Source organism: Alosa pseudoharengus, unplaced genomic scaffold (assembly GCF_046254945.1).
Source record: "Alosa pseudoharengus isolate Yale_2024_CS ecotype anadromous, Long Island Sound unplaced genomic scaffold, YU_APseudo_1.1 YU_APseudo_1.1_scf_13, whole genome shotgun sequence".
Lineage (NCBI taxonomy): Eukaryota > Metazoa > Chordata > Actinopteri > Clupeiformes > Clupeidae > Alosa > Alosa pseudoharengus.
This window is the reverse complement of record NW_027468598.1, coordinates 9,691,937-9,705,715: the sequence shown is the minus strand read 5'-3', so window position 1 is coordinate 9,705,715 and position 13,779 is coordinate 9,691,937. Positions and strand designations below refer to the sequence as shown.

At 45.4% G+C, this 13,779-nt stretch overlaps 1 protein-coding gene across 1 annotated transcript in view; it reads left to right on the top strand.

Annotated features, from left to right (window-relative positions):
- The window catches only part of myo7aa (myosin VIIAa), a 31,782-nt gene that overhangs the window by 7,630 nt on the left and 10,373 nt on the right, over positions 1 to 13,779 (top strand). The window contains exons 5-28 of the mRNA XM_076282031.1: positions 710 to 831; positions 984 to 1,126; positions 1,255 to 1,368; positions 1,464 to 1,617; positions 1,849 to 1,925; positions 2,817 to 2,936; positions 3,110 to 3,252; positions 3,569 to 3,779; positions 4,060 to 4,195; positions 4,406 to 4,512; positions 6,294 to 6,431; positions 6,695 to 6,853; positions 7,245 to 7,337; positions 8,040 to 8,134; positions 8,255 to 8,339; positions 8,759 to 8,977; positions 9,338 to 9,655; positions 9,865 to 10,068; positions 10,455 to 10,631; positions 10,987 to 11,076; positions 11,210 to 11,337; positions 12,085 to 12,211; positions 12,559 to 12,678; positions 12,867 to 13,040. Coding sequence (XP_076138146.1) covers positions 710 to 831; positions 984 to 1,126; positions 1,255 to 1,368; positions 1,464 to 1,617; positions 1,849 to 1,925; positions 2,817 to 2,936; positions 3,110 to 3,252; positions 3,569 to 3,779; positions 4,060 to 4,195; positions 4,406 to 4,512; positions 6,294 to 6,431; positions 6,695 to 6,853; positions 7,245 to 7,337; positions 8,040 to 8,134; positions 8,255 to 8,339; positions 8,759 to 8,977; positions 9,338 to 9,655; positions 9,865 to 10,068; positions 10,455 to 10,631; positions 10,987 to 11,076; positions 11,210 to 11,337; positions 12,085 to 12,211; positions 12,559 to 12,678; positions 12,867 to 13,040 — 3,454 coding nt within the window. The remainder of the gene's footprint in view (positions 1 to 709; positions 832 to 983; positions 1,127 to 1,254; positions 1,369 to 1,463; positions 1,618 to 1,848; positions 1,926 to 2,816; positions 2,937 to 3,109; positions 3,253 to 3,568; positions 3,780 to 4,059; positions 4,196 to 4,405; positions 4,513 to 6,293; positions 6,432 to 6,694; positions 6,854 to 7,244; positions 7,338 to 8,039; positions 8,135 to 8,254; positions 8,340 to 8,758; positions 8,978 to 9,337; positions 9,656 to 9,864; positions 10,069 to 10,454; positions 10,632 to 10,986; positions 11,077 to 11,209; positions 11,338 to 12,084; positions 12,212 to 12,558; positions 12,679 to 12,866; positions 13,041 to 13,779) is intronic.

Sequence of the window (13,779 nt, the reverse complement as noted above, 5' to 3'; positions counted from 1 at the left end):
AATTAGTACCTTTTTCATGCAAACTTACTAGTTCAAACCTTCTCTTCAAATCTACCGTGGCCTACTGGTTAGGGCTTCGGACTTGTAACCGAAGGCTTGCCGGTACGATCCCCGACTGTAGGAAAAATGTGGGAGGGGGAAGTGGTTGAGCACTGCTCTCCCATGCCCACATCCACTGCTGAAATGCCCTTGAGCAAGGCACCTAACCCCTCACTGCTCCCCGAGCGCCGCTGTAGCGTTGGGATTAGTGTGTGCTTCACCTCACTGTGTGTTCACTGTGTGCTGAGTGTTTCACTAATTCACGCATTGGGATAAATGCAGAGACCAAATTTCCCTCACGGTATCAAAAGAGTATACTTTTACTTATAACTACAGATTATGCCTTTGTGCCTGAAATAGAGGGTTACTTGTGGTAAGATGTTTCTTGATGTTTCTATGCAGATGTTTTTTTTTTTTCATTTTCATTTTGCACCACAGTTTGAAAATACTACCAACTGTAATTTTTCCTTAAAGGAAATGCTGACAGTTTGCACCTTTAGAGTATCTAGTCAGCAGTCATCTGCATTTCACTTTTCTTTAGTGGTGCGGTGACTTCAGTTGTGGTGATGCTGTGTGGAATACCTAAATGTAGAACTCATGCCGTATGGAGTGGGTGTTGAGGGTCCATCTCCATGAATACCTCTCTTCCTGTTCATGTTTCCGTTGGCAGTGGGGAGTCGGGAGCTGGGAAGACGGAGAGCACCAAGCTGATCCTGCAGTTCCTGGCCGCCATCAGCGGGCAGCACTCCTGGATCGAGCAGCAGGTGCTGGAGGCCAACCCCATCCTGGAGGGTAAGGCACTGGAGTTTAGAGGGACCTGTGTTCAGAACATCAAGTGTCCACAACAAGGGACCTGTGTCCTGGTCTGAGCTCTACACTGTAGCACGTTTTTTATGATGACATTGAATATTGGTTAATTTTGGTCATGATGATCTGGCCTGCAGCTTTTGGGAATGCCAAGACCATCCGGAATGACAATTCTAGCCGCTTTGGGAAGTACATCGACATCCACTTTAATAAGAGAGGCGCCATCGAGGGGGCCAAAATTGAGCAGTACCTACTGGAGAAGTCCAGAGTATGCCGTCAGGTAACAGATCCATTCTTTTGTCGGACTAAACACAGAATATCTTCATGATCTGCCGTTGTCTTCACTTCTACACTGCTAAATTGTTTTCAACGTTCACACTTTTATTCCAACCTCTCTGTCGTCCTCAGTCCCAGGATGAGAGGAACTACCATGTTTTTTACTGCATGCTGCAGGGCATGTCTCCTGACCAGAAGAAGAAACTGGGCCTCACCAAAGCCACAGACTACACCTACCTCACCTTTGTAAGGACAGCGCAGGTTCTGTGTGCAACCCGGTGTGTTGTGTGTGATGTTCCGTCACATTTCCCCTCCACTCATCCTCTATTCCTCTTCCACAGGGGAACTGCACCGTTTGTGATGGCCGCAATGACCAGAAGGAGTACAGCAACATTCGCTCTGCCATGAAGGTCCTGATGTTCACTGACACTGAGTTCTGGGAGATCTCCAAACTGCTGGGTGCCATACTGCACATGGGCAATTTCCGCTATGAAGGTGTGTGTGTGTGTGTGTGTGTGTGTGTGTGTGTGTGTGTGTGTGTGTGTGTGTGTGTGTGTGTGTGATTGTGTGTTGCTCTTCCTGTTAAGCATAATTAACATGTTTTAATGTATCTATCAGAGTTGGAGACCGAGTTGTCCATGATCCTCCATTATCAAACATGTGTACTAATTCCCATGACCCTGCCTCCATAATCCTGCTAATGCTTGTGTCCCTGTGTTCCCACAGCACGCACATATGACAACCTGGATGCCTGTGAGGTGGTGCGCTGCCCACATCTGAACACTGCTGCCATCCTGCTGGAGGTGAGTCCAGGGCACCATGGGGGGAGGCAGGAGGGCCACGAGGGTGCCACTGGTCACTCAAATGGGTTCAGGGATATTCATATGTTATTTTATTCAACATCTAAGTGCAAGTACTCCTGGTCAGCCTCGTTCTCTGAATCCCCTCATATTAAAGGATCAGTTATGATCGTCACAAACTTTAATGCCTCCGACCACTACCTACCACCTTCATCAAAAAAAGCTGACTACAAAAGGTGTGATCTAATAATGGCCATTTAATGCCAGAAGTGTGATATAAGATATAGAATTACACACAAAATCTGATTTTTAAATGTTTTTTTAAAACTTTTTCATTGTATTGTCAGAAAATATGATAATTGTGTTGATATCCATAACTGTAGTCTTGAACACAGAGAGGTCTATGATTTTTTTGCACTATCATTACCATTCTTGTTCTGAAAATCACCGTTTTTTTTTTTGTCAATGCTAGTTTTCAGTGCCATAGTTCAGCTTCACCCTACCTTTCTTTGAGTGCCCCTCAATCCATGGTCCTCCATGGTCCTGCATCTGGTCTGTGACTGGGCATTCTGACCACAGAGCAGGGCTCAGAGCCACTTGCGTAACCATGACTTGCCCCGTGGGTGACTCATAGGTCAATGACACTGTAATACATGGTGGGACACACGCGCAGCTTAAGCGGGAGAATAGGATTCCGTGGCGATCCTCGTGAACCAGGTCCCATGACAATCCTCCCCAATAGTTGGACGTTGGCGCCCCCTTCTGAAAGTGTGCAGAACTCAGTCTTAAGATGTACTTCTCCATAACGGGTGGGAGATGGTGGTGACTCAGGTGTCTGATGAGCCAAATGTCATGGGTACTGGTGTGATAATGTGATAATGTGACGTTGTGCAGGTTGATATGAAAGACCTGATGAACTGTCTGACCAGCCGAACCCTCATCACCCGCGGTGAGACAGTCTCCACCCCACTCAGCATGGAGCAGGCTCGGGATGTGCGCGATGCCTTTGTGAAGGTCAGCAGAATGCTCTGCAATACATCATCTTCCCCTCTCTTTCGCCCACTTCCTTGCTCCCTCTCTCTCAGCAGGTCTCCCTGGCCTATATTTCCCCTTTTTGTCGTCCCTCCCAGCATGCTGGAGGGTAATTATTGTAATGAATGTATGTCTTACTCTTGCTGGCATCATAGGGAATCTACGGGCGCCTGTTTGTGTGGATTGTGGAGAAGATAAATGCTGCCATCTACAAGCCGGCGTCCTCCCAGCCCAAAATAGTGCGCAGATCCATTGGCCTTCTGGATATCTTTGGCTTTGAAAACTTCACTGTTAACAGGTGTGTGCCATTTAGTGTTTAATCTGTGATTAATGCTGAAGCAAAAGTCATTGCAACTATGAGTAATGTTCCCGATGCAGCTGTAGATAAATGTCTCGATCCAGAAAAGATAACTCCTGTGTGGTTTTGATCCAGAAAAATATAACTCCTGCAGTATGTGTGGTTTCGATTCAGAAAAGATAACTCCTGCAGTATGTGTGGTTTTGATCTAGAAAAGATAACTCCTGCAGTATGTGTGGTTTTGATCTAGAAAAGATAACTCCTGCAGTATGTGTGGTTTTGACCCAGAAACTCAACAAATCTCCTTTACCTGCAGCTTTGAGCAGCTCTGCATCAACTTTGCCAACGAGAATCTGCAGCAGTTCTTTGTGCGGCACGTGTTCAAGCTGGAGCAGGAGGAGTACAACCTGGAGCACATCAACTGGCAGCACATCGAGTTCACAGACAACCAGGACGCCCTGGACATGATCGCCATCAAACCCATGAATATAATCTCCCTCATTGATGAGGAGAGCAAATTCCCCAAGGTATTGTTGATACAAGAGAGAGGAGGCCGGGTACATTAGGTTTGGGACAAAGCCTGGTAGGGGGTAGGGGATGACTAGTTTACAAGTAGACAGACACAAGAAGACATCCTGTGCACATAATTGCTGTGAGATAAGTGCATGACGATAAGTGATTAGTTTCTGAAAGTCAGAATGGTATATGAATCTCTCACAGAATATATTCAAGGATACTAGTGCTTTTAATCAGCCTGGTCCTGATGAGGGAGATGATGTAAAATGTCTTCCTTCTCTCTTTTACCAGGGAACAGACGCCACCATGCTGTACAAACTCAACTTTCAGCACAAACTCAACACCAACTACATCCCCCCCAAGAACACCTATGAGACTCAGTTTGGCATCCAGCACTTCGCCGGTGTGGTCTTCTATGAGACAAGAGGTTAGCCTACAAACGAATTAAAAAAATGTTTTTAACCAGCATGAACGACTATTGTGATAACAAATAATATAAGACTTTGATATGTGCATCATTGTTGTGTGCAGTAAGACGTCATTGGGACACTTTCAGTGTCTGCAAGCTTATAGTTTTGAGTAACTGTCTCCATTTATGAGGTTAAATCTATTTATGTAATTGCATTCATCTCCACAGGTTTCCTTGAGAAGAACAGGGACTCTCTGCATGGTGACATCATCCAGCTGGTGCACTCCTCCAAAAACAAGTTCATTAAGCAAATCTTCCAGGCTGATGTTGCTATGGTAATACCCTGATAGGATCTTTCTCATGAGGCACAGAGTGAGACACAAATCTGCCCAGGCTCAGTTTTCTCACCTGGGGCTTTGCTTATGCAAACTTAACCAGTGCTGAATTCGATTAGATTTAACCAGTGCTGAATTCGATTAGATTTAACCAGTGCTGAATTAGATTAGATGTCTTCTCTGTGCATGACAAGTCTAGATGCATTTCCAAACCAATTACTTTTTGCTCTAAAGCTGATTACCTATTTGCTTCCTCCCTTATCAAACATTTTCATTCTTTTCTCAAATTGAAATTTCTAATAACATTTGGTGATATGAAACTAATGTGGCAGTGTGTCTCTTTCCCTTCTCTCTCCCTCTCTATCCTCTCTTATCAAATATGGCCCTACATAGTTTCTTTGTGGCTACATGCCTGGTGGCACTATGGGCCAGCCAGGCACCCCTCCTCTTATTAAGGTAAAAATGACAGTGGAAATGGTAGTCATTATCACCATCACCATTCCCAACCATGTCCCCCCATGCCCATGTGCCATTATATATTTGTGTTTCCCATCCAAACACAGATCTGTGCCACCTCTCTGTCACCTGAACAAACACCACCCTCACCCACACAATGACATCTTCTCTCTCATTATCTCTCTCTGTCTCCTCTGTCATCTGCTGTTTGTGCTCTACTCAAATAAACAGAGCAGACAATTTCATATTTCACATTTAACAAAAGTGTCAACCAAATTCACTATTCACTACTAATACACTATGATATGCATGTGTGTTCAGCAAGGCTTGGTAAATGTCCACCAACTCCTTTCTTCACTTCGTTTCTGTGCTTCATTTGCTCAGAAGTGTAAGAGATTGCAGTTTTCTGCACGGCCATTTTCACCATTAATTATTTCCTCCTAACATGCATGATTCAGGTGCCACAGTCCTTTGTCAGGTTGTCATGCAGTACTTACATGTAACTCTCATTGTAATGCTTTTAGGTCATCAAGACTTTTCCTGTCACTATTGCCCATGCCTGCCTGAAGCATTTAGTCAGCTTTTTAGTCCCAACATGTTCAGTGTCCATTTATATTCTTCTCTAATGTGACAAGGAGCTATTTTGCAGAGTAAGGCTCTACTGACGGCTGTTCTTATGACATTGCCGTCTGAACGACCTCTTTTTGTTCTCTTTCCTTTTTAAAAAAAGAGAGGGATGACCTTGGTCAGTTTAAGAATAAAACACTGAGCCGCTGATGCTTCCTGTTTGAGAACAGAGGCCACTCAGATTTGAGAAGATGAAACGGAGGAGAGGAGAGAATGTGTGGTGTTGTGAGGGGGAAGAGGAAGGCCCAGGGACAGCTGACTAGAGAGAGTGGCTGAGATTGTGTGCCGTTAGCCAGGAAGAGCTAAGCAGATCCTCCTTTGACCTCTGTTTCCTTCCACTCTGGGACAGGGGTTGTGTACGTGTTCACCACGTGATGTGTCACCTTGTTGTGTATATGGAACTGTAACTGAGTGTATTTGTCTGTCAGTGCCAATGTCTTGTGTGTGTGTGCGTGTGTGTGTGTGTGTGTGTGTGTGTGTGTGTGTGCCTGTTTGTGTGTGTGTGTGTCTGTGTGTGTGTGTGTGCTTGTTTGTGTGTGTGTGTGTCTGTGTGTGTGTGTGTGCCTGTTTGTGTGTGTGTGTGTGTGTGTGTGTGTGTGTGTGTGTGTGTATGTGCCTGTGTGTGTGTGTATGTGCCTGTGTGTGTGTGTGTGTGTGTGTGTGTGTCCATGCCCTGACTGCTGTTTCCCGTACCTCAGGGGGCGGAGACGAGGAAGCGCTCCCCGACTCTGAGCAGTCAGTTCAAGCGCTCTCTGGAGCTGTTGATGCGGACGCTCAGCGTGTGCCAGCCTTTCTTCGTGCGCTGCATCAAGCCCAACGAGTTCAAGAAGCCCATGGTGAGTCAGCCCGCTGGGTTGCCGTAGTGCTGGACGGACTTCACAGAGTCTGTGGAAATTAGTTTTGAAGACAGGTTTATTGTGATGTGAGGGAAACCTGCAGGGTCACTGATTCACAAAGTTGTTTCACAGTTTTAAGTGCATTCGTATAGTTAGTCAGCAAGGCTTTGAGGTAAGATTTCTGGCAAGTCTGTTTGGTGACCGGTATCCACATCGTGAAGTGTACCTCTGGCGCAACTTAACTGACGTCTCTTTGTGTCTAGCTGTTTGACAGGGAGCTGTGCGTCCGGCAGCTGCGGTATTCCGGGATGATGGAGACCATCCGGATCCGTCGGGCAGGCTACCCAATCCGGTACACGTTTGTGGAGTTTGTGGACCGGTACCGGGTTTTAATGCCTGGAGTGAAACCTGCTTACAAACAGGTGAATAGCCAGCTGTCCATTAAGAGCTATAAGCAAGTGTTTAGTGTTTTACTTGTTGGAATGACTGTCTCAGGTCTTTGTAACCTTCATTACTAAAAACTGTCCTATTAATGCAATAAAAAAGTCCAACAATCACAAACAGTAATTTAATAAAAATGTTGTGGATAGGTATACAGTAGAACTACTACTCTTACAATTCACGAAGCTAGGCTTGTGAGAATGCTTGTCTTCCACAAACAGTGATTGACCTGGATGATGGTTGTAAATCAGGCTTCTTAGTTTTGTTATGGAGACCCCTTTAGAAGACAAATGGTGGAACTTGCATTCTTAGCCATTCTGCTGAGTTTCTGACATCTTTATGGCCCTGCGTCTTTCCTCTCCCCAAACCCAGGAGGACCTGAGGGGGACCTGTCATCGGATCGCAGTGGCCGTCCTGGGGAGAGACGATGACTGGCAAATGGGAAAGACAAAGATCTTCCTCAAGGTTACTATGGAATTAGAACTAATTCCAGACACATCGCTAGCAGGATATCCATGGCTCTCATCTCTTTGGATGAAATTCTAGGGAACTACAGTTCCGCTAAAGTAGGGCTCATGCAGTATTATCTTGCCCTTTGACCTTTATAGGTGTGAATGGAAAACATACAACAAAGATCTATGAAGCAAAACAAGTAGACAACCAGACAATTAGATACAAATCATGGAAATACATTACCAATGTTATTCCACACACAGCAACTGTGTCAGGGGACCTTGTTAAACACTGTGGTGCAATGTCAGGCAATATGGGCGGTTGAAATCTCTGTTATGGTTTGAAGGATGCCGGAAAGAAAGCTGCGGAGTTAAGGTCAGAGGTTACTTTGTTGCCACGGTTACTCTGGCAGTCTGCTAGGCTTTTATCGGAGCATACAGCCAGTGAAACAGGAAAGCCCAGAGCGACAGGGATGAGGGGAGGCCAGTGCCAGCACTTCCCAACAGGAAGTGACTGCACAGCAGGGGGAGAGAGGGAGAGATAATATCAAAATAAAAAAACAGTCAGTTTTCACAATATCTGTTTAATATGCATTTCTGGTATGTGATAGACTTACCACACATTTCAGTTTGTTTTAATGGGCATGTTTTAAATGAAGTGTATGTGAGGTTGGTGTTAGTGTGTACTCTTCTCATTGTTCCGGTGTTTTCTCAGGATCATCATGACATGCTGCTGGAGATAGAGCGAGATAAGGCCATCACAGACAAGGTCATCCTCATTCAGAAGGTTGTTCGGGGCTTCAAGGACCGGTAAGCACTGGAATAGTAGAGGACTAAGTGGGCTTTGTTTGGTTTTGGTGACCTCTAATATGCATGTGGCAGCCCTCTGAGGAAGTCAGTGATTTAGAAGTATCCTCACTCTTCTCTCAGGTCTAATTTCCTGAGAATGAGGAAGTCAGCCGTGTTGATCCAGAAGACGTGGAGGGGCTATCACTGTCGCAAGAACTATGGAGCGGTACGTCCTCCTCAGTCTAAATAAAACAACTAACGCTGACAGCATACTGCACTGAATGGAAGTGTTTTTACAGTTCTAATTTGTTATGAAGTGTGTTTAGTTACTGAGTAGTAGTTGGTGTTAGTACAATATACTCTGTTATATTAGTGTATGTTTTAAGATGTACTTGGCATTTTGGTATTTGATATTACTTTTGGGATTACATATTACTATATTTAGGGACCTTCGTCAGTGGTGGGACCTTGTCAGTCTTTGTGTAATGAAGCCCTGTTCTTGTCTCTGTGTAATGAAACCCTGTTCTTGTCTCTGTGTAATGAAGCCCTGTTCTTGTCTCTGTGTAATGAAGCCCTGTTCTTGTCTCTGTGTAATGAAGCCCTGTTCTTGTCTCTGTGTAATGAAGCCCTGTTCTTGTCCCTCAGATGCGTGCAGGCTTCGCTCGTCTCCAGGCCCTGTACCGCTCGCGGAAGCTCTACCAGACGTACCACGTGGCTCGCCAGCGCATCACCCTCTACCAGGCCCGTTGCCGAGGCTACCTGGTGCGCCGGGCCTTCCGCCACCGCCTGTGGGCCGTCATCACTCTCCAGACCCACACCAGGGCCATGATCGCCCGCCGCCTCTACAAGCGCCTCAAAGGAGAGGTGAGCACACACACACACACACACACACACGTTATCACACTCGGCTCTCTGCCACTCCCTTTATTGTCAAAGCCTGAAATGGAGCCATCGTTACAACTTCACCCTTTGTATTTAAATGTCACGCTGGCTTTCCACATATTGTAAAGGTCACAGAAATACTTGTTGAGACTCCACAATCAATCATGCATACAAATACACTTGCAAGCCATGCTCGTCAAAACCAATCTGTCCAATCTGTCCAATTCTCAGGGTAGTAGACTAATTCTTGGATGTTGTGGATGTTTTGGGAATGATTTTGTTGTTGTTTTGTTTTGTTTTGTTTTGTTTGTTTGTTTGTTTATTTATGTCTGCCTCCCATAGTACCGGCGGCGCCTGGAGGCAGAGAAGATTCGCCTGGCAGAAGAGGAGAAGCTGCGCTACCAGATGAGCGCCAAGCGGGCCAAGGCCGAGGCAGAGAAGAAGCACCAGGAGCGGCTAGCGCAGCTGGCCCGCGAGGATGCCGAGCGCGAGCAGAAGGACCGCGAGGACGCGCGGCGCAAGAAGGAGATGGTGGAGCAGGTGGAGAAGGCGCGCCAGGAGCCCGTCAACGACTCGGACATGGTGGACAAGATGTTCGGCTTCCTGGGCACCACCAACTCGTTTCCGGGCCAGGAGGGGCAAGCACCAGCAGGGTTTGAGGTACATACCGCAAGAACTCAACTCAAATGACAGTATCACTTTGTAAAATATGAATTACATACATGCTGAATTTTACTGATTACAAATTCTTTTTTTTTCATGTAGACTTTATTGTAATGGAATTATAGTAGTTATACTATAGTATCTGAATCTGATAATTGTGTGTGTGTGTGTGTGTGTGTGTGTGTGTGTGTGTGTGTGTTGGACAGGATCTGGAGAGCTCTCAGAAGGGCCTGGAGGAGGAGGATCTAGATGAGGCTAATCCTCTGCCGGAGGACGACCTGGATGATTTATCTGAATACAAATTTGCCAAGTTTGCTGCCACGTACTTCCAGGGCACCACCACACACACATACGTCCGCCGGCCTCTGAAACAACCCCTCCTGTTCCACGAGGATGAGGGCGATCAACTGGTATGTGTCTGTCTCACTGATGGGATATCCTCGCTTAGTCCCACACACAGCATTTTATGCTACACTTCATTCTTATATCCCATACCAGTGTTTCCCACAGAATTGAATTCTATTTGTGGTGGTAAGTTTGCAGAATTAACTTTAATGCAGCAGTTTTTAACAAATTAGCGCATCGTGGTTATGATGCTAACCAGATTTAAGCACAATTTAGCACAACCTGGAAAATCATTGTGTGGTGGTCAATGTTGATATTGTGGTGGGCCGCCACAAATAAGTCAATGTATGGGAAACACTGCATACTTCATTTACTTCAGCTTCTCCACCTCACCCCACCCCCTCTCTCTCTCTATCTCTTTCTGTCTCTCTCTCGTTACCCCTCTCTGTAGGCCGCCTTGGCTGTTTGGATCACAGTGCTGAGGTTCATGGGAGATTTACCGGAGCCTAAGTACCACACAGCCATCAGCGATGGGAGTGAGAAGATCCCAGTCATGACCAAGATCTACGAAACTCTGGGCAAGAAGACCTACAAGAGAGAGCTGCAAGCCCTTCAGGGGGAGGGGGAGGTGAGAGGGGATTCATCGGAAATAAGTTGGAGAGAAGGAAAGCAAAAACGCATGTGGGGAAAAAGAGGATTGTCAAGTAAAGCCACCTCACATGAAGCTGGATCTAATTCTCTGGAAACCTTTAGAATATGCATAGTTGAAGTGGGAAGGAATGAAATGTGTTCTTGTGTTCTAGTGCAGTACTTAGTGCGCATGTATAACCTACTGTATACTATTATACATCTTACTTGTCTTGAGCCACTCATGGGCCACCGGGCAGTTTACAAGGAAGAAATGTAGTGACAGCATAATGGCAACATGGTCTTAACCATCAGGAGATTTATAAGGTCCTCACATGCCATTGGTCTCTTTGCAGAACGCTTTGATTGACACTCACAAGAGGAGCAGTGTCCGTCACAAGCTTGTGTCTCTCACTCTGAAGAAGAAGTCAAAGATAACTGAGGAGGTGAGTGTGCACTCTATCATACATTTTTAGATTTGCAAACAGTTCTTTGCTGTCATACAATCAATGGTTCTAACAGTTGGAGGGGCATGGGGAGCGATACAACTGTCATATGAAAATGGCACCCTTCCCGTAGGTGACCAAGCGTCTGAATGATGGCGAGTACACTATGCACGGAAATAGCATGCTGGAGGACCGGCCCACGTCCAACCTGGAGAAGCTGCACTTCATCATCGGCAATGGTATCCTCCGGCCAGCCCTCAGGTCAGTGGCCAAACCACAGACACCCTCAATCAGCAGTTCGATGAGTCTCCTCAATCTTGGACTCCAAAGCCTCATCTACACAAGCTTACTATCCCTTTATTCTATTTTTATGGTTATGATTTAGCAGACGATTTTATCCAAAGCAACTTACAAATAAAACAATACAGTAGTTACAAATGAACAGTGAACAGTTTAAAATGTTGGCAAGACTACATTAAGGAAAATAGCAATAATAAACAATAATGTCAATGATCAAAAGCCTAATTAAAATAAACAAATACCATAATATACAAACCATAACTCATAAAAACCACTTAATTAATTCAATGTATGCTGAACAGATATGTCTTTAGACCCTTTTAAGTGACCAGATGAGTGGTCAGGTGACCAGAGCTGTGTTCAAATTGGGCAAACAGTGGCGAACGTTCATGACGACCATGTTTTTTCTTAACAATTACATTTGAACGATTTGATGTAATCATTCCATTGTAACGGTAACACATCATCCAGCTCACGTCCAGCTCCACTGTATGTTCGCGCAGAACTACCTCCTCAGTCCGTTTGCAAACGCTCGCAAACACATTGCCTGTACGGCAAAGGGTACCTGTAATGGCAGGGTTTTTGCCGTCTGAGAATAAGACAAAATGCATTGTCAGTGACCACCACCACCAGTATCCCATGGTGCCTTGTGGATGGTGGTGTCGTCAGCAGTTATGGCCTCCCCTGACCTCTGACCCTTGTCCACAGAGATGAGATCTACTGTCAGATCTGCAAGCAGCTGAGCCAGAACCCGTCCAAGAGCAGCCACGCCCGTGGCTGGATCCTCATGTCCCTCTGTGTGGGCTGCTTCTCCCCCTCAGACAAGTTTGTAAAGGTGAGAGGCTCATCTACCAACCCTCTACTCTTTAAAACTGTGTACAAGTAGAGTGTACAATATGATCAGAAAACATGTTGCATTTGGGTATACTATACACGCAACAAACACACACATTTTTTATTTGATTACATCTCCATGCTCTAAATATGTACATGCACACACACACATACACACACACACACACACACACACACACACACACACACACACACACACACACACACACACACACACACATACACAAATGCACACAGACATACCCACACACACACACACGCACATACACACACACACACACACCTGTCTAAAAGCAGCTCATTGTTTACATCTGTGTCATGCTGCAGTACTTGAGGAACTTCATCTGCGGGGGCCCACCTGGCTACGCCCCCTACTGCGAGGAACGTCTCAGGAGGACCTTTGTGAACAGCACGCGGACACAGCCTCCATCCTGGCTGGAGCTGCAGGTACACCCCCCCAGGAGCCTCACGGCCACCCCCCACTGCTCCATCCACTACATCAGCACTTCTTCCAATGCTGAGCTAAACATGCCATTTGTCTCTTTCAGACCATTTGTACACACTGTACCAGTATATAATTTGTCTTTATGTTAAATACCCCCCCCCCCCCCCCCCCCACCAACCCACCCTTCAAGGCCACCAAGTCTAAGAAGCCCATCATGCTTCCGGTGACGTTTATGGACGGGACGACTAAAACCCTGCTGACAGACTCGGCCACCACAGCCAGAGAGCTGTGCAACGCACTCTCCGACAAGATCAACCTCAGGGACCGATTCGGCTTCTCTCTCTACATCGCCCTGTTTGACAAGGTACACACGAGCGTAGTTAAAACAAAAGTGCACTCTAATAGCATTACAGTTTAAATCACCGTGGCCTCAAAAAGTAAAAGCATAGTTCACACGAAAGTGCACACTGACACTAGTTACACTAGAAACATCCTTGAAAAAAACCCTTTAAAAATCCTTGCCAGGTATTGCTTTTATCTGTGCACTTAAGGCTCTTAACACGGGTGATTTCACTATTTAGCTGATCTACCTGGCTGAGGAGTAGTGCTAATGAATCCACTGGTTTACCGTAACTATTAGCCGCGGTTTATACGTTGATTTTGCAAGTCATTGCAAGCGCCTCTTGATTGATTAATCACCACTATGTGGATACTGTTTTTAGAATTGATTTAGATTAAGTGTTAGTTAGTATAATTTGTATTTTAGTATATTTAGTATATTCTTTATCTTCTACTGTCCTTATTTCTTAGTTGTGTTTTTATATTATATACTTTTAATTACTTTTTATTACTATCTATCTAAAATTTCTTCACCTATGAGGTTAATGCTCAGGGCCAGTTACAGTTTTATGGTATTTATATCGTTTTTTTTTTATAGAGTTTTATAAACAATGGGGCTAATACACAGTAAATTACTGTAGTGAATGGTTGGAACAACTAAGTGGTGGAGAAATGTTAGTTTCTGAAGCTGGGTCACCCACCTTTGCTACTCATCACATGAAGTTCCAGGCGATCCAGGACACTGCGGTCCTTTTGACTCCTCT